Source organism: Hyaena hyaena, unplaced genomic scaffold (assembly GCF_003009895.1).
Source record: "Hyaena hyaena isolate Hyena2069 unplaced genomic scaffold, ASM300989v1 scaffold_1332, whole genome shotgun sequence".
NCBI classification, from domain to species: Eukaryota; Metazoa; Chordata; class Mammalia; order Carnivora; family Hyaenidae; genus Hyaena; species Hyaena hyaena.
Window position 1 is genome coordinate 1 of NW_024081963.1, and position 25,563 is coordinate 25,563.

Here is a 25,563-nt window from a genome sequence, read left to right on the forward strand (position 1 = left end):
AAAAAAAAAAATTTTAATGTTTATTTATTTTTGAGAGAGAGAGAGAATGAGTGGGAGAGGGCCAGAAAGCAGGAGACAGAGGATCCAAAGCAAGCTCTGTGTAGTGAATCGAACTGAGAGATCATGACCTGAGTTGAAATCAAAAGTTGACCACTTAACTGACTGAGTCATCCGGGTGCCCCAACCCTTACAACCTTAAACAAACACATATAATCATACCATACTTGTGGAGTAATTTAGATTTGGGAAAAATTATAAATCTCTAAGACCAAAGTATAAAAGCCTTGATGAGCATAAAATTCCCAAGTTGTGCTACTTGTATTTAGAACAAGCAGTTCAGAGTCACCTTGTAAAATTCCCAACTTGGAAAGTGGGACAACTTGAATTTAAATTTAAAACTTACACATACCCCTATACTTAGATTTGGGAATATATATTCCCTATAGGTTTTGCTCAGCCTAATCCATGAGCGTGAGAAGAATAATATGGATTATTAATGTGAATGAGTACAGCTTTCTTGAATTCAAATAAGCAATAGCAAGGACCACACTTAGAACTTGACAGAATGAAAACAACACACCCTTCTCCTGTTTTTAATAATGTGGCCAAAATAAATATAATTTAAAAATAAAGTATTATCAAAAGAATGAAACGGAATCTCATCTTAGCTTATATCACTCACAAAAATTAGCTCAAAGTGGATTAAAGATTTAAAGGTAAGACCTGCAACCATAAAACTCCAGGAAGAAAACACAGGGAATAAAATCTCCTTGACTCTGGTCTGGGCAATGATATTTTGGATACGACACCAAAAGGCAAAAATAATCAAGTGTGGCTACCTCAAACTAAAAAGCTCTGCCCAGCAAAGGAAAAAATCAACAAAAAGAAAAGGCCACCTACAGAATGGCAGAAAATTTTTCCAAACCACCTATATGGTAAGGGACTATCCTTATCTAATATCTAAATATTAATATCTAAAATACACAGAGACCTTATATAACTCAACTGTAAAAAAAACCTGATTAAAAAAAGGACAAAGGACCTGCGTAGACATTTTTCCTAAGAGGACATACAAATGGCCAATGGGTACTCCAATAAAGTTCTTAATATCACTGATGATTAGGGAAATACAAATCAAAACTACAAGGAGATATCACCAGACACCTGTTAGAATGGCTTTTATGAAAAAGACAAGAAATAACAAGTGTCAGTAAGGATGTGAAGAAAGAGGAATCCTTGTACACTGTTGTAAACTGGTTCAGCCCCTATGGAAAATACCATGGAGATTCCTAAAAAAATAAAAATAGAACTACTGTATGATCCAGCTAATATCACTCTGGGTATATACCCAAAAGAAACAAAATGAATACCTAAAGAGATACGATGTTTGTGTTCATTACAGGGTTATTCAAATAGTGAAGATATGCAAACAATCTATCAATCTGTCAAAGATGAATAAAGATGTAGTATACACACACACACACACATACACACACACTCACAAATATTATTCAGCCACAACAAAGAATGAAATCTTGATATCTGCAACAACACAGATGAACTAGAGGGCACTATTCTAAGTGAAATAAGCCAGACAAAGACAAAAATGCTGTGTTATCTCACTTACATGTGGAATCTAAAAAAAGTTTATAAGTCAAGGTCACAGAAACGGAGAGTAGAATCATGGCTACCAGGCTGATAGGCAAGATGAGGAGATGCTGGTCGGAAGGTAAAGACTTTTAGTACAAAAGAAATAGATTCTGGGGATCTAATGCACAGCACGATAACTGCAGTCAATACTGCCTTGTATTCTTGAAATTTACTAAGAGAGGAGGTCTTAAGTTGGCTCTTACCACAAAAAGGAAAAATAAAGGTAACTGTGTGAGGTGATGGATATGTTGATTAACCTGAATGTGGTAATCATGTCATGAAGGATGTAGATCAAATCATCACACTGTAGAATTTAAACATATACAATTATACCTCAATAAAGCTGGAGAGAAAAAAAATAAGTAGTTTTCCAGTGGCAAATAGAAGTCTTTGCCCATTTTTTCTCTAAAGGTCAAGTTCTGCATTATGAAGAATTTATGAACACAGTGATGGGTAATAAGAAACAAGTACTACTTTTGCAATATTTAAAATGTGGAGGGAGCCTGGGTGACTCAGTTGGTTAAGCGTCCGACTTCAGCTCAGATCATGATCTCAACGGTTCGTGGGTTCCAGCCCCACATTGAGTTCTGTGCTGACAGCTCAGAGACTGAAGCCTGTCTTTGGATTCTCTGTCTCCCTCTCTCTCTGACCTTCCCCTGCTTGCACTGTCTCTCTCTGTCTCTCAAAAATAAATAAAAAACATAAAAAAATTTTAAGTGTGGAGATCTGCACCTATAAGTTCATGAAACTTCTCTCCATAGCTAGCTAGCATTCACGGCTCTAGAAAAGAAAATAGACTCACCCATATGTAGCTCTATTAACTATTTGCCTATTTTATGGTAATATTTTTTCGAATATCTTAAGCAGGTAATTCAAAATTAAATTCAATCATTAAAGAAATAGCATGTTTAATATCAAAGTTATTTGCTATTTTTCTGATTTAAAGAAACCTCTACATTTTACGTACTTAAAAATGTGAAATGAAAGGATTTCTATTGGCTAGAAAAATATTTTCTTTTACAAGAAATATTTTGGAGTTTTATGAGACTAGTTACAATAGAAAATCTTGCCGACACCAAATCTGAACACGTTTGAAAAGCATAAATATGTTGAATATGTGTAACTGCTTATTTTTATGTTCTGTTCTAAAAGAGGTTACTAAACAGCCACATAGGAATAAAATATAACTGATGCTCTATTAAAAAGAGGGAGTTGTTATTAAGAAGACTGAGAAGGCTTTAGTCTTACTTCAAATATCAAAATTTTTATTTAAATGAATAAGACTTAGTCACAAGAAAGTGCCAATTAAGTGTTTACTCTTTGTTCAATGCTTTGCGGATGGGATGCCAGGATGAGCTGAAGATGGCCAACCAACCAGTGCTCATTAGGATCCCATTGTGTGCTCACCAACATGGGTAAGGCTCTAATTAGTTCACTTGGATGGAATACAGTGGTAATGAGGGACCACTGGGGTTAGCTTTCCTCAAACCACAGACTGTGTTTGAGCCAGTCACCCAGCAAATGTATGAATTTGTTCAGAAAAAGAACAAATGAGGAGAGGCTGAGGGTAAGGGCCAAAGAGTAATAGAAATTAAATTATGTCAATAAAAAGATTGAGAAAGCTAGAACTTTAACTTTTTAAACCTCATAGAAGATTTGACAATCTGTCTGTCCATCTGTCCACCTATCCATCCATCCATCCATCCATCCATCCATCCATCCATCCATCCATGTTTTTATCTATCTATCTATCTATCTATCTATCTATCTATCTATCATCTATCTATCTATCATCTATCTATCTATCTATCTATCTATCTATCTATCTATCTATCATCTATCTATCTATCTATCTATCTATCTATCTATCTATCTACCTATCTATCCACCCATATATCTAAAGAAACCAAAGAGGAAAGAAATTCTGTACATTAATGCTATGTCTAAGATTTGCAAATCTGTCTACCTATCTGTCTACTTAGCTGTCACCCATCCATCCATCTAAAGAAACCAAAGAGGAAAGAAATTCTGTACATTAATGCTATGTCTAAGATTTGCAAATCTGTCTACCTATCTGTCTACTTAGCTGTCACCCATCCATCCATCTAAAGAAACCAAAGGGGAAAGAAACCCTTGACACATTAATGCTCTAGCTAAACAACATACAACTCCATAAAGTAGTTCCATTATCAGCTCCTTAGGGGATGCCACAAGCATCTACAAGCAGCATGGTCTACCCCCCACGTTTGATCTCCAGTATGTCTGAACGAGCACTAAAGAAGGGATTGAGAGGGTAAGGCAGGTTTGACTCTAACAGACTGAGAGCTTGACACATCAGCTGAGGCAGGACATGGCTCACAGGCCTGAGCGACAGTGAGCTACACTATCGGAAGAGAGGGGTATAGTGTGCAGGTCCATCTGGAAGTCTCCCCAGCTCTAGGATGAATTTCTTCCTGAAAGGCCAAGCAGCATCCAGTGACACAATTTATCCTACAAGTTAGGAGTGTTTTCCATTCCTCTCCTTTTGAAACCAAGCTGTCAAGGATGACCTCTCCTCCTTTCACCGGGTTGCAATCCCCTCGTGCTGTTTATCTTGGAATGTGGTTTCCAATGTCTTCTCTGTCTACCCCAGGGGACTGTGTCTTCTCTAATGTATTTCAGGCTTCTGATTTCATGACATTGTTTTCCCACAGAACTTCCATAGAGAAACCTGATTTGCATAACCTCTTTCCCATTTCAGGGAATACACCAGGGTTTTCTCTCTTGTTTGTTCATTTCCTATCACGGAATACATTCGCCATCAGGAGCTCTGTTTAAGACAGCCCGTGCTCCCTAAGAACCTGCAGAGCCTGAATTCTCCGACTTTATGTTTGGAGGATGGTTACTGCACAGCAAAGAAGTTCTGTTACAAGAGGTGGGGATAGAATCTACCTCCCTTGGTGCGGGGTTAGGAGTGATCAGCTTCAATTTAAGTTAATTAAGTCATAAAGCTAAGGTTTTTAAGTTAAATTTGGAAATTTATTGCTTCATTTTAAAGTACCCCTCATTACCACACGTCACTCATTCTGAAGCATGCTGTCTTCACATTTTCACAACTCTGACGTCGGTACGCATCTTGGGATTGCGGTAGACGGGGTGACAGCTGTGATCGAGTTGTCACTTCCTGTCTTGGCTGTTATTCCCAGGGGCATGACAGGGCTCCTGTAGTTTCTCAATATTCAGTCAGCAAACCACTTAAGGCCTCTTTGAGGAAGGACTGCGAGGCTTGGTTACTGTCAGAATATCTTCTTTTGACATTTTCTGGTAAGCTTCCAAGAAAGTAGAACGGAAGTCTGTTTAGAGAGGAGACAATAGCAGGGAGTCTGTTTCTAAAGTTAGAGCAGCACCAGAATCTTGATGGTAGAGATGTATTGGGTGGGAAACACAGGCATCCATGACTCAGATGCAAAAAGTGATTCAGAAAAATTGGACTCTGCATAGATGTTTCAAGAATTCCTGGATCATTTTACTTCACTAATGTCAGTCTGCTCTAGCAAACCGTAAACTCTCTGAAGTCAGGGGAAGGCTCACGCCTTCATCAAGTTTCTATCTTAAAGCCCAGCGGAGGGACCTGTCAGATATTCAAGGGATCGCTGTTGAGCAAATAATGAATGAACAATGGAAGAAAAGAAGATGGTAAGACCAACTGGGAAAAGGGAGGATGTCTGAAGGAAATACTATCAATAAGGCTGAAAATGGACCTTGAGGGATGACAAGAGCTTGCAAATCACTAAGGGGAGAAAGGGTATTTCAAACACAGGGAAAAGTGTGTGTTAGGAAATGGAGGCCTGGAAAAGCATGCTATATTTGGGAAACCGCAATTATCTTTCATATATTTGGAAAGCCAACAACAGAAAATTATAACAATGAGACTGAAAAGGAGATTCAGATCTTAATGGCTTCAAGTGCTTTTTTCTTTTCTTTTATTCTTTCTTTTTTTTTTTTTTAAAGAACTGTGGACTTTATTTCTAGATCACTGATTAAGGATTACTTAATGACTTTTATCTCAGTCATTCTATTAAAAAGTTATCATCCAATAGTGAACAGGCAATAGCCTGGTTTTTCCCAAAAGAAAATTTATATTTTCTGGCTTAACATTTTATTCTTTAAAAATTTTTTTTAATGTTTTATTTATTTCTGAGAGAGACAGAGAGAGACAGCATGAGCAGGGGAGGGTCAGAGAGGGAGGGAGACACAGAATCTGAAGCAAGCTCCAGGCTCTGACCTAGCTGTCAGCACAGAGCCCGACGCAGGGCTTGAACCCACAAACCATGAGATCATTACCTGAGCCAAAGTCGGACGCTTAACCAACTGAGCCACCCAGGTGCCCCATGGCTTAATGTTTTATTCTTAATTTTTGTTAGGCCACTGAGGCAAATATTTTAGTCATATTATAGAAAGCACACTGAATTGCTATGGTTTTGAAAGACAAAGAAAAAACCAGTTCTTCTTGATTATAAATTTCATTGCAACAATATCTCTATAGAATATAAGGATTAAAAACAAAGTAGGTAGGAAGATGAATGGGCAGAGCACAGAGGATTTTCAGGGGCATTAAAATAATCTGTATGATGTTATGATGATAGATATATGTCATATATAAGTGTCCAAACCCAGAGAATGTAAAACACCAAGAGTGATTCCTAAGGTAAACTGTGGACTTTGGGTGATGATGATGTGTCAATGTCGGCTCATCCTTGGTAACAAATGCCCCCCTCTGCTGAGTGATGGTGATGATGGGGAGGCTGTGTGCGTGCTGAGGTAGGGAGTATGTGGGAAATCTTTGTACCTTCCTCTCAAAGTTGTTGTAAACCTAAAACTGTTCTAAAAAATAAAGCCTTAAGAAACACAGTAGTATAACTGAGAAATAATATTTTGCTAATGGCTAAAAAACACAGCCAGAAATAAACATTGTGTTTGTAGTATGAAACCACATTGCTGTGATTTTACCAGCATGCGGTTTGGTGGTGAGGGGTGGGGGTGGCGTGGGGAAGCTTCTGAGGCATCGGCTGGGAGGCATGAACAGGGAGAGAACATGAAAGAAACACTCCCTACTGCCCACTGCTATAGGAGGCATCCGGGGACATACTCCCTGTGAAGGCAGGTATGAAGGAAGAAAAAGGACTTGGTGACAGTCCCATGTCACATTAGATTGCCTGTGAGGCATTAGGCAGTGAGAAGCCATTTCACACAGGATGCCCATTCAGCAATGAACACATCACTTTCAGACTAATCTTCTGGCCAGGGTTATGAGCTGATAAAATGCAAAAACAAAAAACAAAGATGAAAGCCCGTGAAGACATCAATTTATAAATGACATATCTGATAAAGGCTTAGCATAAAAAAATCTACAAAGAACCTATCAAACTCAACACCCAGAAAACAAATAACCCACTTAAGAAATGGGCAGAAGACATGAATAGACAATTCTCCAAAGACATCCAGATGGTTAATGGACACATGAAAAGATGCTCAACATCACTCATCATGAGGGAAATACCAATCAAAACCACGATCAGATATCACCTCATACCTGTCAGAAAGGCTAAAATTAACAACACAAGAAACAACAGGTGTTGGCGAGGATGTGGAGAAAGGGGAACCCTCTTGCACTGTTGGTGGGAATGAAGGCTGGTACAGCCACTCTAGAGAGCAGTATGGAGGATCCTCAAAAACCTGATGTGCCCCAATGTTTATAACAGCATTATCAACCATAGCCAAATGGAGAGAGCCCAAATGTCCGTTGACTGATGAATGGATACACACACAATGGAATATTATTCAGCCACCAAAAATAATGAAATTTTGCCATTTGCAATGAAGTGAATGGAGGTATAAGGTATTATGCTAAGTGAAATAAGTCAATCAGAGAAAGACAAATACCATATGATTTCATTCCTTTGAGGAATTTGAAAAACGAAATAGATAAACATATGAGGGGAGAAAAGAGAGGGAAACAAGGCACAAGAGACTCTTAATGCTAGAGAACAAATTGAGGATTGATGGAAAGAGGTGGGTGGGGGAGGGGCTAGATGGGGGATGGGTAATAAGGAGGGCACTTGTTGGGATAAGCCCTGGGTGTTGCATGTAAGTGAGGAATCACTGAATTTTACTCCTGAAACCACTATTGCACTGTATGCTAACTAACTAAAATATAAATTAAAAATAAGGAGGGGCGCCTGGGTGGCTCAGTTGGTTAAGTGTCTGACTCTTGGTTTCAGGTCAGGTCATAATCTCATGGTTTGTGAGTTCAAGCCCCATGTTGGGCTCTGTGCTGACAGTGTGGAGCCTGCTTGGGATTCTCTCCCCACACACTCTCTCTCTCTCTGCCCCTCCTCTGCTCCCACTATCTCTGTCTCTCTCAAAATAAATAGATAAAACTTTAAAAAAATAAGGAAAGGGAAAAATAAGACTTACAAAGCAAATTTATTTCTAGGAAAAACAGTTTATGAAGTAGTTTTCCACAATTTCAAGTGTTGGAAATCACACAGTGTCCCCTCTGATGCGCATGTGCAGCCTGAGAGGCTGGGCAGGTGGGAACTCAGGTCAAGGGGTTGTTGCTAGAAGGAAAGAGAGGAAGCGCATCAGCTAAGCCAACGTGCTGCACTTCAGATGCTTCTGATGTGTGTGTATGTGGGATGTGTGTTTGTATACATGGGGGCTGTGTGTGTGTGGTGCATTTGTGTATATATGTGCTCTGTGTGTGTGTGTGTGTGTATGGTAGTAGATGCCATTGGAAATTTATCTGCAAATACAGGCACCCAGAGTTACCTCAAAGTAATCCATTCCTAATGTGTCAGATAATGGGTTTTATCTGAGTGGGAACCCAATGTCACATTTTTCAAACAGGAAAAGTAATAATACGTTTCTAATTCATGTTAATCCACTATTTTTCAAAAATATTATGCTGTGCTCAGGTAGCATACTGAAGCTCAGGACTAAGAGTACCTCATAAGTTACCTTGATTTTCCTCACACACAAAAAAATACTACACATGTGCCTGACCAAGCTATGTCTTCCATGTATTTATGTCTTTCTATAGGCTTTATCACTTCCAACTTTTCTTCTGCAGAAGGAAAGACCACTTGGGCTCACCCTTTCCTTCACAGTCCATTGAATTTTCCAGAAGATGTTTTCACTGAACAGTCTGGGGAAGATGACAAGCAAAAATGGCCGACATATTTAAGGAGCACACACGTGAGATGCAATGCCATCAGGTGACACACCCTCACTGGGGCCAACGCCTTGTCCTCTCCCGGGGTCGCTGGGAAGCTCAAGCATTTTCACTGGCTCACACCTGCCATTTGTGTTCGAAGGGTTACAGCCCAAAGAGTAAATTCAGGGCCAAAATTTTTACAAAGGCATAGAAACTGTTCAGATAAATTCAGGGCCAACATTTTTACAAAGGCATAGAAACTGTTCAGAAGCGACGGTTCAGTTAGTGAAGACAGAGCAAAATGAAGAGAGCTATTTCAAAATGATTCTCCGTCTTCATGGGATTTTGAGCCAAACTACAAAATGGCCTATGCATGATTGCTCTCTGTGGAATTATCTCAGAAGTTGTATATCAGGCCGGTTTCACAGACTCCTCCATCTGACTATATTATCTTGAGAGAAGATGTCACATGAGAAGAACTTCCATTTGAAGGACGAAAGAAAAACAGAAATCCAATGTTTGTTCAAATGAAAAGTGGCTCCTTAATCACATCACGGAAGTGTTCGAAGAGGGAAAGATTCTTCTTTCTCGTTAATTACCATGTAACGGCCAGGGGATTATTTTGCAGAAACTAATGTGCAACAACACTATTTAAAATCTCCCAGTAGTATTGATCAATTAGTCCTCTCATTTAAAGGCTTTAATCGGGCTATTTTTCAAAGGAGAAGTAAGAAGTGTAATACATGCAATGTGTTGACGATTAAAAAAAATCATGTATTATTTTAAGCAAAATGAAAGACATCTGAACAGAATCCCTCAGGGGTAGAGTAGCATAGCAACCTTGGCCTTACCCTTTAATCTCAAGGCTTCTAATACCTTTGAGTCAGCTGTTACGTCACTCACTAGCTTGATTTCGATATTTTGCGAAGTCAGCTGGAGCAACTTTTCGAAAAGACGTTGACCCTAGGAAAAAATATTCAGAGACAAGGAAAGTCAGAAATGCTGCAAGTATGCTATTTTAAACAGATATAAATAAACTTATTAAAAATTGAAACTATTCATTCAAATTTTAAAAGGCAAGCACTTCAGCAACTGATATTCATGGAAAATTGTTCCAAAAGAGTTACATAAACACAGTAGTAGCACGAACAGAGATTATGCTCTCTTGAGTGTTGTACAACTCCAAAATTCTTGCCATCACAATGTTGATGCTACGGTGCAAATCTACTCTTCTTTTACTTCTTCATGAATTCTGACACTATCTAAGCATGAAGGGGCAGCAGAGAACAGTAGCTGTGTTTGGGCCGAGATTGGATTCGAGCTGGTTTTCCGGTTTATAAATTGTATTTCTGAATCTCACTAACCTACAGCTTCTTCCTCAGTAAAATGTACATAATATTAATATTTACTGTAGAAGGTTTTTTGTGAGAATTAAAGGCATTAGTCGTAGGTAAGTACCCTTTCAGTGGGAGCTCTTATGGGAAATGTCAGGGCGACTTCTCCGTGATCTGCCTGAATTCACCTTCTGGTTTAAAACCTCTGACTGAATTCAACTAATGCTCTGCCTAGGAATCTGTAATTACTAGCACCACCCAAAAATGACTGAAATAAAAATACAAAATAAACAGTAAAGGTTTTGCTTCTGTAAGATTTTCACAAGGATTAAATTTCTATAGTAAGTCTTATTCTCCAGGAAACTCTGAGGAGAGGTAGGTCTGTAGCCATTACATCATCTCAGGCGAGTGGACTGCAAGCCTGTCTCCTGTTTATTTCCCCTTGTGTGTGCTCATAGGCTCTCTCTCTTTATCATAAAAGGAACTGGTCTTCTGTTATTGATTTTTCAGATCTTTGTTATTCAGCCACAAACTCAAATGCCTTCCTGGGTCAGACAGGCAATAAGGCTTTGCTTTTAATGGCCCCCAAGTGGCAAAGTTTTATCCTGCTTTGAGAAGAATAGATTGTTAATGGGGCGCCTGGGTGGCTCAGTCACCCTATCCAGCTCAGGTCATGATCTCTCGGTTCTTGAGTTTGAGTCCTGCATTGGGCTCTGTGCTGACATCTCAGAGCCTGGGGCCTGCTTCAGATTCTGTGTCTTCCTCTCTCTCTCTGCCCCTCCCCCACTCACCCTCTGTCTCTCTCTTGCTCTCAAAAATAAACATTAACAAAATAAAAGAAAAGAATCGACCGTTAATAATGATTATGTACAGAGGATGGAGACTGAGAAGACAGAATGGAGGAAATGTGGATGTGGCACGTGATTCCTGCAGTTCAGCCTCAGAAAGCAGAGAAGTCAAAGATCAAAGAAAGCCTAAAGCTTTGGAGGGTAAGGAGGACGAGGGAGCTAGGGCCAGCTGGTAGGGAGGAGTGGCTGGCATGAGTGGGAGTTGTACCCCACGGCAGGCACCGAGGTTTCCTCTTCCTTTAACTAAGGGTGCTAATCAAGGTTGCCCAAAGTGGAGCTCATCGAATTACTCTGCACCGAGAGCCTAGAGGCAGGCTCACAGCAGACCAGGTGTTCCTTGGAGACCCTGAATGAGTGCAGAAGGCTGTTGTCAACTGCTAATTTAAAAGAGGTGGAGTGGGGAGTGAGAGAGAAAAACATATGGAGAGACAGAGGACAGAGGAAAGAAAACAGCAGCTGACTTGCAGATTGCAGGGTCCTTGTGGATTTCAGGTTTATTGCATAGAGGTAAGGGCCTGGGCAGTGAGAGGCTCAGATAGAGGCCGAGAGGGACATCCAGGTGGCGGGGCTCTGTGTTCTCCTGCAGGGTTATCACCATTACGACCTTCCTTGTCAGCTCTGGCACTCTGCTGATGTGCACTACAGTCTTGTCACACACGCTTGGATGCTTGGTGATGTCTGCATGGTCCAGATTTCTGGAGCCCAGACTCACAGCCATCATCTAGTCACAGATTGTTCGTATTTTCCCCCTTCACACAGAGAAAAGGCTTATGTGCTTTGTGTTTGATGAGACTCACCAGTAATGGGCTGGTATTTTTACACACAATTTTTTTTTTTTTTTTGCTCTTAGTTCATGATATGTTTAGTACAAATGAAACATAAGAGATCTTCTAACCTATCTGTATTTCTGGATCTGTGCCTTAAATTGATTCCCACTGTGTTATTTTTGTGAGATTTAAAATGAAGACCAGAACTCTCAAACATGGATGAAAATAGAAACTCCCAAATCTACAGATACTGGCAGACTGTCATTAAATAAAGCTTATTTTTACTGTTAGTATGTGCTGATTACTCGCACCCAAAATTCTTAAAATTGTTAATTATAGTGCTTATTGTAAGGAACTTGGGCCTGGGGGGATCTTCTCCTCTGTTTTCAGTGTCTTACCTTCCTATCCACACATTTTTGCTAAGACATCAGAATGTAGTAACAAAGGTATGAAACACCTTCTCTATGTCGAGATCTGTAGTGAGGGCTACTATTTTCTGAGTTAAATCTACTCACTGTATTCTTATAAAGGAACACAAAAGCCCTTTGGTTTTTAAAAATCAGTACAGTTAACTCTTAACACAGTTTGAAGTGCACAAGTCCACTTATACTTGGATTTTTTTTGATAAATATAGCATAGTCCTGTATATGTATTCTCTCATCCTCATATTCTTCATCACATTTCTCCTAGTTTACTTTATTATTCATGTAACATACAAAATATGTGCTACTTGGCTATTTATGTTATCAGTCAGACTTCCGATCAACAGGAGGCTATTAGTATCAAAGTTCTGGGGAGTCAAAGTTATACATGGATTTTCAGCTACGTAGGGGGTTGGTACCCCATTAACCACTGTGTGTTCAAGGATCAACTAACTTAAAAACTTGCCCTTTCTGATAAGAAAAAGTAGGAAAATTTTCAAAATTAAATGAATCATCATGAAGATAGTCAGTAGCTCAGGCGTGTTAAGGAGTTTAAACCAATTAAGCCCAGGAAGCCTGCCTAGTGATTGGAGTATGAAGTATTGAGGGGGGTTAATTAACCACCTAATACTGCCCCTCCTTTACCTAATAGGAAGAAGCCACTAATAATCTGATAAAGTCAAATATCAGTGCATTTAAGGGGCCCAATAAGAGAGAAGATTTTTTAACACAACGGGCACTTGATGATACAGACTATTTGAGAAGACAGAACTAGAGCTAAAACACAATGTAAGTACTTGAGGACAGGCAAGCATGGCTGGAACTAACACTCTATGATTTTAGAGCTAAATTATAAGAATAATTAAAAAATATGATAGCCACTGTTAAGACCCAAATCAGTGGTCTGAAGATCTCAAGGAAGAAATATCTCAAAGTGAACACATGCATGCATGCACAGACAAGAAAACATAAGGGTGACAAGGGAAGGAAAGGGTGATAGATAAATTGAGGATATATAACATGTGGCTAACAGGTGTATTAGAATAAAAGAAGAAGTAAAAAGAGTAAACTTACAAGTAACAGAAGAAAAATTGTCCTACCTGAGGAAAGATCTAAACCTACATGTTGAAAGATAATTGAAGATGAAAGTGCAACGTGGAAAGACACATTTAGGTACATTCTCTGTGGTACATTAGGTACCAAAGAGAAAGAGAAATTCTTAAAACCTTCTGGCCCAAAACAAAACAAAAGTTACCTATCAAGCAAAATGGATCAGACTGGCATGGAGCCAACCATCTGCAACACTAAGCTGGTACACGGTGGCTACAGAGTATAAAAGAAAAAATAACTAAAGCAAAGGAATGCTTTACTCAGACAAAGATTTTACCTGCCAGAGTGAAAAAAATTATTTCAGATATATAAAGATTTAAAAACTATATTACCTACAAAACCTGTATGAAGAACATATTCAAGGAAAGAATCTAATTAAATAGTAAAGAACACTAAACACCATCAAGGAGGATGAAGAGGAGAAGAGACAAGTAATGAGAAAGATGACATGGATTATGTGTTTGATGTGCCTACTAAATAAGGATCCTTAACATGGAAGAGACACATTACAGGGGAAGGTCTACTGTTCTACTGAGAATCTATTATGTGATTCTCAGTGGGAGGTGCTGTTACCCTACAGGGGCTGAGTTGGTTCACTATGTGCCTATGTGTATAAATTATTCTTTTTACAAAAGTATATATATATATATATACATACATACATACATACATACAATATGCAACATGTCTGTGGTATTAAAATTTTATGGTTGGGTGGGGGCAGGTTTAGGAAAAAAATGTCTAAAAATCTCCATAGTAAAGTGGTAGTAAAAAGAAGACTGAGAAACACTGGTTTACAACCAACAGGATAAAGAATCTCAGTAAAAATTAGAATAAGAGTTAGGAAGGCTTCAAAGTACTAGATGAGAAAAAGTAGGCACTTGACTCTGTGATGGCACAATTTATGGAGCAGTGACAGTTATAAACTGGTATGTACCAAACAACAAGGCAGCTAAATATATAAAGCAAAAGCTAACAGAAATGCAATTAAAACATTACAACAATATAATATTTCAAAATATGTCTTTCACAAGTGGGTGACCTAAAAAGGAATAAATGAGAAAGCATGAAAGTTATATAATATTATCAGTATACTTGATTAGGTATGTACATTTATACATATTTCTCATTTTATATATCAAATCCCTCAAAACAATTGTTTGCTTGTCTGTAGAACATCATGGAACTCTGTTCCGTAACTGCCATTAAGAAAATATGAACAAGGGGCACCTGGGTGGCTCAGTCGGTTATGTGTCAGACTCATGATTTTAGGTCATGATCTCATGGTTTGGTTTGTGGGTTTGAGTCACGCATCAGGTTCTGTGCTGACAGTGGAGAGCCTGCTTGGGATTTTCTCTTCCTCTTTCTCTCTGCCCCTCCCTGCTCACACACTTATTCTCTCTCTCTCAAAATAAATAAACCTATCTTTATATATATACATAGATTTTTTTTAAAAAAGAAAGAAAACCTGAACAAAAGTGTAAGGGAGATATTCTACTGGCTTCATTCTTTGCTCATAACCTAAGAAGATGAGAAACAGACCATTAACATGCAACACATAAAATAAATCATACATATATGAAAATTTAACTCACTCAGATTATCTACACATCACAAGAGAAAAGAAAAGTGAATTTCTGTAGTCTCTGGAAAGCTATAAATAGGTGAGCACTTCATAGCAAAACCATGAAATGAAGCAATATCTGGCGTAAGGGAAATTTATAACCATAAATGTGTTTAACTTTATAAAAAATATAAAATCACACATAGGAATGGATAAACAGAGAAGGGAACTTAATAGAGAATCCAGAAATAGTGCACACAGGATTATATCAATAACAAAGGCACTGTTTTAATTCAGTCTGAAAAAGATAAAGTGGTTAAATCCGGCACAATTGAAAAGACCCCTATATTACACCACTTAGAAAAATATGTTTTCAGGCAGAATAAAAACATATCAATACTTTCAGCAAAATCTATGCAAGTACAGACAGGTATGTTCCGTCTTCGAGTAGGGCAAACCTTAACCAAGCTATAGGAGGCTAAATAATGGTGTCTCAAATGTCAGGTTCTAATCTGGAGTCTGTAAATTTTACCTTATTTGGAAATAGAATCTTCATGGATGGGATTTAAGATCTCCAGATGAGGTTATACTGAATTATTTGAGAGGACCTTAAATGCAATCAGTGTGCTTGTAGCAGAGAGGCAGAGGGGACTGAACACACCCAGGGAGCCTGCCACACGGAGACAGAGCAGAGGTATTTGAAGATGCCAGCTTTAGAGACTGGAGGGATACAGCCACCAGCTAAGGGGTGCTGCCAGCTGACAGACGCTGAAAGGGGTGAGAAGTATGTTCTCCCCCAGGAGTGGGGGCCGCGGGAGCCTCTGGACTGGGCACTGCTCTGTTCTGACATCTAGGTTTCAGCCCAGGGAAACCGATTTGAGACTTCTGCCCTCCGGCACCGGGAAAAAATAAATTTCTGTTGTTGGAAGCCACCTGTCTGTGGTACTTTGTTGCCATGGCCACAGGAAGCTAATACACAAGCTAACTACATGGAAGTGATAAAAGCTACACAGAATAACAAAAGTTAAAAAATTATACAGCAAAAGATACCACAAAGTAAATGGAGAAATAGTAAAAATTTGGAATATTTGCTAGGTAGATGAGGAAGGGGGATGCTGATGGCTGTACTCTACAAAAACATGTTACAATTCAATAACAAAAGGCCAACAGCCCAATCAAAGCTGGGCAAAGTATGGCTGGCAGACACAAAGGGATGCTTCATGTAGCCAAGGGAAGCACAACACAGAGCAATACAGAGATCTCTGTAAGCAGGAGACTGGAAAATATTTATGAGTGGCAACCTCTGCTCCCATAGATGATTTGGGGACAGGGCCCTCTGACATTACTGCCTTCCACTCGGGAACCCCACACCTAGAATGCATCCCAAAGACACATAAGCACCAAAATGTGTGTGTGTGTGTCTGTTTATATATCTTACGTATGCTTTTACCCACTTAATGCACACATATGTGCACACATGTATCTATAAGTGCACATAAAGTGTCACTCAAAGTATAAAAGGATGGATGACAGATATTAAATGATTGATGATAAAATCACAAGAAAACAAGACTAGGATTTATTTTAAGCCATGATATCCTTTTAAAGCAATATACTTGCCTTGATTTTTTCTTTAATTTAGGATTGAAGGGGCAAGCCATATATGTGTGGATCCCCTCGACTCAATTTCCTATTTATTTAACCAATTAATTCAATTATCTTTAAGACTGATCTCTTATTTACTTACTATATTTGCTGAAATGTTCAGCACTAAATATGCTGAACATTTTCTTTTTTCAGTAATTTTTTTAAAGTTTATTTATTTTTGAGACAGAGATAGCACGTGCACGGAGGGGTAGAAAGAGAGGGAGAGAGAGAATCCCAAGCAGGCTGCACGTTGTCAGCACAGAGCTTGATTCAGGGCTCAAACTCACAAAACTGTTAGATCATGATCTAAGCCGAAAACGAGTCATACGCTTAACCAGCTGAGCCACCCAGGTGCCCCTCTTTTTTTCATTGAGAAAAATTACTGAAATCTTATTTACTCACTGCACTTACTGAAATATATGAAGTTTGCCAGGGATATAAATATATTATTTGTATATTCGTCAGCATCAACAAATAAAAGGACCCCCAGAACAGGGAGAAGGGTCTTTTAAGCAAATTCATTCCACATTTACTGGATGCTTGCTGAGGGCCAGGACCTTCCTAAGTGCTGGAGATAAATGCTAAGTAGGTAAATGAAAGTAGGGTCAGTGCCAGTCAGAACGACAGAAAGATCTCAGGCATCTAGGAGACAGCACGGTGACAAGCTCCATGGCTGGGCTTGGGCTTGAGGGAGACAGCACAGCCAGGAAAGATGGCCAGAGACCCCTTGCTGTACTCTGGATGTGTTTGTGGAACATGGAATTCCTCATCTGGAGGGAGAAGATGGTGGCCTAGAGATCAGCCCACAATGTCCTGAAGTTGTGGATCCGTCACAGCTTTGGGAAGCCAATGCCACAAGCCCAGCAGCTGAGCGGGGAACACCCGCGTTGTGGGCCATGAGCAGCAAGATCACCCGCCTGATGCCGGGATGCGTATCTGCTGTGCAGGTGTGCAGGCTGCCGGTCCATTCATTAACCCAGGTTCGAGCCCATTAAGGGGCTTAATTATTGTGAACCGTTACTCATCGAGGACTTCCCTAACGATGGTTAGTTATGCAGACAGTGGGTAGGAACGCAGCCAACCCCCTTCAGGGGCCGACAGATGAAGAAGAGACACCAGTGAGCTCATCCTACCAATCAGGGCCAGGAAACAGCAAGGAATTAATATCAGCTGTGGCATGTTTGCAGCGGGGACCTAGGCGCTGGATTCCTACAGTAGCTGGAGAGTAGCTTTGGGGTTCTCCAGCATCCACACCGACCGCGAAGGACAGGTGGACAAGGTCATCTCGGCAGCGTGGCCAGCCGTGTCCGGAAGAGAGGCTTGCCAGCATCCCCTACTGCAGAAGAGGCGATGTGACGGGCAGGGAGGGACGCACAACGGACGCCAGACACCCCAGCTCTCCCATGGTCACTCGTTCTGCAGGGACAGCGTGCCCCACACTGAACGGAGGCAGAATTCCTTCAGACCCTCACTTGTGACGACCCAGCTCCCCCATGACATAACCACGAGGGTGCCCTACACACTCCCTGAAAATCCCTCTGTCTGAAGAAAGAAGCCAGCCTCCTCAGCCCTCTGACGCCACTTCTAATATTTTTAAAACAATATTTCTTTTCTTATACATGAGTTTAGCTTCGGTCCTTCCATCTTGACCCAGAGTTTACCTCCTGAGTCTACACTGAGGGCTACATGACTCCCCAAACAGGGATCTTCAGGGGATCTGAAGCAGGCTCTGCACTGACAGGCCGACGCAGGGCTTGAACTCACAAACCGCGAGATCATGACTTGAGCCGAGGTCAGACGCTCAACCAACTGAGCCCCCCGGGTGCCCCATGACCCCACTTCTAAGAACTGAACCCAAGTGACTAAGCAAAAAGAAAATGTTTTGCACAGAGATGTTTACAGTAGCAGAATTTACTCAGAAAGATGAAAATTGAAAAAAATAGATTAAATATCCAATAATAAAGTTATGTAAATTTAATCTGGTGCATCTAGAACATTGGATATTATACAGCCAATTTAAAATAATGTTTACCAATAACATGAGAAGGCGCTTACGGTGTAATGTCAAGATCAAAATTAAGATATAAACTTTACATAATATGAGCATATGTATGTACTTATGCATAAAATACCAAACTTAAAAAAATGTTTGTTTAAAAAAATTTTTTTTAACGTTTATTTGTTTTTGAGAGAAAGAGACAGAGCGTGAGTGGGAGAAGGGCAGAGAGAGAGGGAGACACAGAATTGGAAGCAGAATAAAGGCTCTGAGCTGTCAGCAGAGAGCCCAACTCGGGGCTTGAACTCATGAGTGGTGAGATCATGACCTGAGCTGAAGTCGGAAGCTCAACTGACTGAGCCACCCAGGTGCCCCAAACTTAAAAAAGGTTTTGTTGATGGTCACATGGATGATTTTGCTTTTCTTAATTTCTCTGTAGTTTCCAATTTTTCTATAGTGAGAAGCTATTTCTATTATGAGAAAAAAAAATCCAACTGATTCTTTCTAAAACAAAGTTGCAAAAACATAAATTGGCCATACACAGGAAATGCAGCAAGGAGGTCTAGAGAGAAAACAATCAAGCATTTTAGGTAAACGAACTCAGATAAGACAATTTTAAGGAAAAATCATGATTGAATCCAAATAATTGGGAAGAGTATCTTTGGATTCATGATTTATTCATGCCTATATGATTGGATTTAAAAAGAACCACAGAGGTTAAACTCTCGCTAATCATAGAGCTTATGAGTTTATATCAGAGTGATGATTTCCCTTGGAAATATATTGGAAAGCAAGCAAGAGCATAATTAGGATTGCTCAACAGATGGGGAAACAGAAGCACAGTGAAGCAGCAGGAATTTACCAAGAAAGAACAGCACCAAGGGAGAACCGGAAGCCACAGGAGCCAGAGCGATCGCTGAGCCACCAAGAGCCAAGGACAGCCTTCCCAGCCTGCTTGGTGCCGTGGCTACTGCTGCTTTACCTTTCTGCATTCCCAACAGCGATTTCTCCAGCTCCTCCACGGGGGGTGGGGACCACTGCTTATGTGATTTTGCATCCCCAGCAAACAGCACAGTACCTTCCTAATTATGTGTGCAATAAAGACACGCGCAAAATCATTTTGTGGCCACATTTCAAATGCAAGAATGCTAATTTATAAGCGTCTGCTGAGTGTTGACTTTTGGAACAGGGAAAAGGTACTATTTTGCAAAGAGACACCCCTTCCATCAGGTGATGCTATTTTCATGCCGACGTTGAACACCGGGAGCTTGACTGAAATAATACTTAGCTTAGAAATGAGAGAGCTGAAGGGGAATCTACTGTTTCAAATCCCAAAGCAATCACTGGGTTCCCTTCTCTTCCTGGCCACATGCTAGATGAGAAAGCTACAGGAAAAAACATGACACGCCCTGGGGTCCAGGACGATGTGGAATATTCCGGTAAAAGGTGCCACATGTTTATATTATCACTGAGAGAATAACTGGAATACATGGGGTTTATTCATCGTGTTACTGAAACACGTGACACTGGATGACAAACCTGATGGGAAGGGACCGATGTGGCCCTGCTGTCACATCTAGAAGCATCAATCGCTGATTATTAGACTGGGGGGCTTCCAGGCAGTGATCCTCAATCCCAACAGAACTACCATGTCATCTTTTTTAAAAGTATCAAAGCCTGGCCCCCTCCCCAGATACTCTCATTTAAGTGTTTTGGGGTGGGCTGGACATCTGTATGTTCCAGAAGCTCCCCTGGTGATCTGCCAGGTACTCATGGTCCAACAGTGCCCTGCTGGGAGAAGAGGGTGAGAATCTACCTGAAACCATGCATATTTCTCTTTCCTCTTTCTTCACCGAAACCGTGAAGAACAACTCGAATTAGTATTCTGGGTAGAATTATCTCAACCCCGGGGCGCCTGGGTGGCTTAGTCAGTAAAACGTCCGACTTTCGCTTAGGTCATGATCTCGCAGTTCGTGGGTTCGAGCCCCGCGACGGGCTCTGTGCTGACTGCCAGCTCAGAGCCTGGAGCCTGTTTCAGTCTGTGACTCCCTCTCTCTCTGACCCTCCCCTGCTCACGCTGTCTCTCTCTCTCTCCTAGAAATAAATAAAACATTAAAAAAAAAAAAAGAATTATCTCAACCCCCTCTAACAGAAGTTGAGAAGGTGACAGACATCTTAAAGTTATTCCCGCTCTCGGACTACAGGAATCCACTAAGTAAATGTGAAACTAAATGCCCTGCACCAGAAAAAAAGGTAGAAATGAAAACAGCAACTCTCTTTTATGAGCTCCATTATTTGTTGTTTTACAAACATTATCTAAGTTGGATTTACAAAGCCATCAAAGGAGACTTACATTATTTTACCCATTTTATAGATGAGTTAATGGAGGCTCGAATAGGTCATGACTTTGCCCAGAGGGGTCACAAATACTACATTAATGGTCGTGTGAGACACATTTGCTGCCAAACCCTGTGATTTTTCCACAGGTTATGTGCCCCCTGAAGAACGCTGCTCATTTGTCTTTTCTACAAAACCAAACTCTGAGAACTGAAAATAAACAAAATAGTGAGTTCTAAACTGAGCCAAAAACCAGAGCATTAGTATGCATCCTAATCTTGCCTCCATTCATTTATACATGTTTTATTTTTCCCTGTATCCCTGTAAAAAAATACGAAACGACAACAGTTGGCCATAATATAGTAGAAGTGCATGCAAGCACTAAGATCCAAAGCAAACCAAGGGATGAAATGTGTGTTTTTCATGCTGTATTGGAATGTTCCACTTTCTCTGGGGCTGTTTCCCGCCAACCTACTAGTTACAAGGCACCAACCTCTTAATTGCAACAGGCTTGAAGAATTTCAGTTACTTAAAGAATCTGGTCCCTACCAACCACACTCGTCTCCTTTCCGACTGACTGTAGTAATTCTATTTTTCCCAGATTACAAAAAAATCCAGTTAAAAAAAGAAATTCTTATCAAATGTTATGATGAAGCTCCAAGATTATCTATCAGGTAGATTTCTCAGACTTTTCACTGGCAAAAACAGGATTCTCCTTGTTCCAAAAATACCCCTTTGTGGCAAAGTGGACACTGATTGTCTACATGATAAATGAATGCACAGTCTCCTTCATTAGACTTGGTGGAGGGAATGGACCCACCTTGGGACAAGAAGGGTGGAAAGAATGGTGGAGACTGGAGAGCACAGAGTCACAGTTGACCCGTCCAGACTGTAGGCTTTCTACGGGTGCTTGAAACAGTAATATTAATAGAAAATGTTAAAGATGCTACTTATGAGTAAGTCAAGAACAGCTATAAAAAACACAAGACAAGGAAGAGATTCCTAAGTTAGGTAAAGCAAAAGCCCTTGTCTGTCAGTTAGCCTGCATCTATAGTCAGTTAGGAAGAATACTGCTTGCAAAGAATGAGTGGGCTAGAAGATGAACCAATGACCTGAGTCACACTCGCATGCAGCTGCCTGGCCCATGACAGCAAGGTGCAGCCCACCAGCATCAAGGGGAGGTCTCTCAATGTGTAGGAGACTTAAAACAAAAACAGGGAGGGGGGCGCCTGGGTGGCCCAGTCGGGTAAGCATCTGACTTCGGCTCAGATCATGATCTCATGGTTCATGGGTTCAAGCCCTGCGTCAGGCTCTGTGCTGCTTGGAGGATTCTCTCTCTCTCCTTCTCTCTCTGCCCTTCCCCCACTTGCTCTCTCTTTCTCTCTCAAAATAAATAGACTTTAAAAAATAAATTTAAAAAAAACAACATAGAGCAGAAAACTAACCAACTGACCAACCAAGAAAAATCAGAAGTGGCTGTAGGTGTGAAAAGACCCCATTACTTTCTGTGGATTCAGGATTTAAGATGTCAGTGTCCAGAGATACGTGTGTGTATGTGTGTACATGTGCATGAGTGGGTGTAGATGAGCAGATGGGTGATAACAAGACTTTGCATGGGTGTATGTTTGTGTAAAGATTTTACTTACTAAGTGAAAGTTACAATTGTATATATAATGATAATTTGCATAATCCTTATCTACCCAGGGCTTTACATTAAAAAAAATTTTAATGTTTACTTACTTTTGAGAGAGAGGAAGAATGAGTGGGGGAGGGGGCAGAGAGAGAGACACACACACAGAATCCAAAGCAGGCTCCAGGCTCTGAGCTCTTAGCACAGAGCCGAATGCAGGGCTTGAACTCACGAACTGCGAGATCATGACCTGAGCCGAAGACAGACGCTCAACCAACTGAGCTGCCCAGATGCCCCAAGCTTTACATTTTTAGAAATGATACATTTCTTTTTTATCTTTACGTGGTAAACCCCATTTCCAGCACAGTGTAAAGCACATAAAAATAACTCATTGTTTGATAGTAAAATTAAACTAGTTGGAATGAGAGTTGCAGTAGGTACACAAATAACATTCGTGAGAATGAACACGTAAGATGGCCAGACACAAACCTACAGATAAAGGTTCTGCAAGCTTCACAGACCTTAACTAGTGTGATCTTACACAACTTCCGAGGTATGTACGCTCCGTGACCTTGATGTGCTGATGAGGAAATGGAGGCCTACAGAGTTCAGCATCTTGCTCAGAGTCACAAGGCTGATAAGTAGATAAAAAGGAATCTGAACCAGCCCCTCCTCACTCACTGTAGAGGCTGCCTGCCATCCACGGTGTAGAAATAGGATCCTGGCTTCTATTCCCCCAAACCACCCACGAACTTTCATTCGTGTTACTCCCAAAATTGAGTGAATACCATCACATTTTCTAAATCATAATTTTTCAAAATTGTGATGCATCATCAATTGGCAATCATGACTCACTGCCGATGAATAACTAATTGATTTCACATAAATACATCTCTTAAAGATTCAGTTGTGGGAGCTCATTAATTATTTTATTTGGTTTCTCATAGTGAACTCAGAGAGAATAGGGTTTGTTCCCCCCCAACCCCCACCCCCATTAGGTAGCTATGAAATCATCAAGTCACATTTCCTGGCTTTTCCTGAATAGTCTTGATTTCATAAATCCCCCTCATTTTATTCCATTAGTTAGGAATCATATTGTCCTAGAAATCTCAGCATTTCAGGATGTAAACTCACTATCTGGACAGAAAGAAGCAAAAATCCTTTGCCCACTTTAAAATTTTGATTAAATTTTAAAATATGGTTACCATGGAACTATAGACCTCACTAGCTCTTGACATCCATGGGTTTCATACAGAGGAAAGTTACCAACCAGTTTCTTATCACACAGAAGCAAATAAACACAACACACAGTGCCAGGTGGAAAAGACAAGATGAATTTTTCAGGGTAGGAATTAAAACAGCAACCTCTTGGGACTACAGATTAAAAATGCATTTTTAATGAATGTGTCTGTTTCCACACACTTGGCCAGCGTTTATCATAGTGTTGATAACGACCATCACTCACTCTTATGAAATTCCTTCTCATCCAGAGAAGACATAGATATCGTGTGCCATGTTTATCTGTGTCTTTTTTCTGCCCAGCTGGGGCCTGCTTGACACTGGCCGACCATTCCTCAATGGCTTCCTCATTCCTTACGTGTGTATTATAATAAGTAGATGGGCCGATTCTCCGTTATCTTGTGTATCTATGGGTCATTTATTGTTCCCTCATCGGACTTTTCAGTCTCTGTTAGTTTGACTATTTTACTTCTCAAAAGAAAACTATTTTCTTCTTTTTTTTTTTTTTTTGTTTTATTTATTTCTAGGAGAGAGAGAGAGAGACAGCGTGAGCAGGGGAGGGTCAGAGAGAGAGGGAGTCACAGACTGAAACAGGCTTCAGGCTCTGAGATGGCAGTCAGCACAGAGCCCGACGCGGGGCCCGAACCCATGAACCGCGAGATCATGACCTAAACGAAAGTCGGACGCTTAACCGACTAAGCCACCCAGGCGCCCCGAAAACTATTTTCTTTTAAAAAAACATACTGATGGAAAATAAGCTGTGAACCAGGCCAATTTTCATTATAGTAGAACATTTAAAAAAGAAGAATTTAGGGACACCTAGGTGGCTCAGTGGGTTAAGCAGCCAACTTCAGCTCAGGTCACGATCTCACAGTTTGTGAGTTTGAGCCCCACATCAGGCTCTGTGCGGACAGCTCAGAGCCTGGAGCCTGCTTTGGATTCTGTGTCTCCCTCTTTCTCTGCCCCTCCCCTGCTGATGTTCTGTCTCTCAAAAATAAATAAATGTTAAAAAATATATTTAAAAATATTTAAATGTACTCACTTGGGTAATTAGGGCGTGCATTTTTTTCATAGCATTTTGTGTGTGTGCGTGTGCGTGTGCAATAAACTAATCAATGACTACATTCCAATATTTATAAGGCCTTGGTAGAAATAAAAGCATGCTCACAGGACCAAAGATTGGCCACACAAGCTCTGAAATGAATGTTAAATAGTTGTATTTGGAACACTGCATTTCCTACTTATAATACAGAGCTTATAAAGTACAATGAGATTCTCTTCCCTGTGCACATATTACCTATTCACATATCAAGAATGCTCTGTTATTTACTACAGCAGCTCAACTTGAAAACTGCCATGAATTTGCTACAAATTTGTGTCCTTTGGTGTTTTGAGTGGAACAGTGCAAAATACTGAATCAGGAGTCAGGAAGCTCCTATTACATTAGGAAGATAAGATTGGGTAAAAATTCAATCCAATAGGCTTTCAGCCAGTATCTTTGCTTTTCAGGAACAGTGAAACTTAATGGCCTGAAGAGAACAGAATCTGGGGTCCTTAAATTGTACCTAAAGAGAAACAGTTGGCCATAAGGACCAGATTTCCAGGACCTGGTTTCCTTGCCCCACTCCCAGTCTCTGCACAATTACCCTCCGCTGTCAGGATGGGAGGGGAAGACAGAAGGGAACTGGGTTCTTTCAAAATAATCTTTAGGGGCGCCTGGGTGGCTTAGTCGGTTAAGCGTCCGACTTTCGCTTAGGTCATGATCTCGCGGTTCGTGGGTTCGAGCCCCGCGTCGGGCTCTGTGCTGACTGCCAGCTCAGAGCC

General features: G+C 40.4%; 1 protein-coding gene across 1 annotated transcript in view; it reads right to left on the reverse strand.

The window, feature by feature from the left end:
- Window positions 1-9,696: 9,696 nt before the first annotated feature.
- Window positions 9,697-25,563, reverse strand: part of LOC120225131 (inactive phospholipase D5) — a gene marked incomplete at its 3' end in the record, with an annotated part of 242,609 nt that continues 226,742 nt past the window's right edge. The window contains exon 4 of the mRNA XM_039223357.1: window positions 9,697-9,808. Within this exon, the coding sequence (XP_039079288.1) occupies window positions 9,697-9,808 (112 nt within the window). The remainder of the gene's footprint in view (window positions 9,809-25,563) is intronic.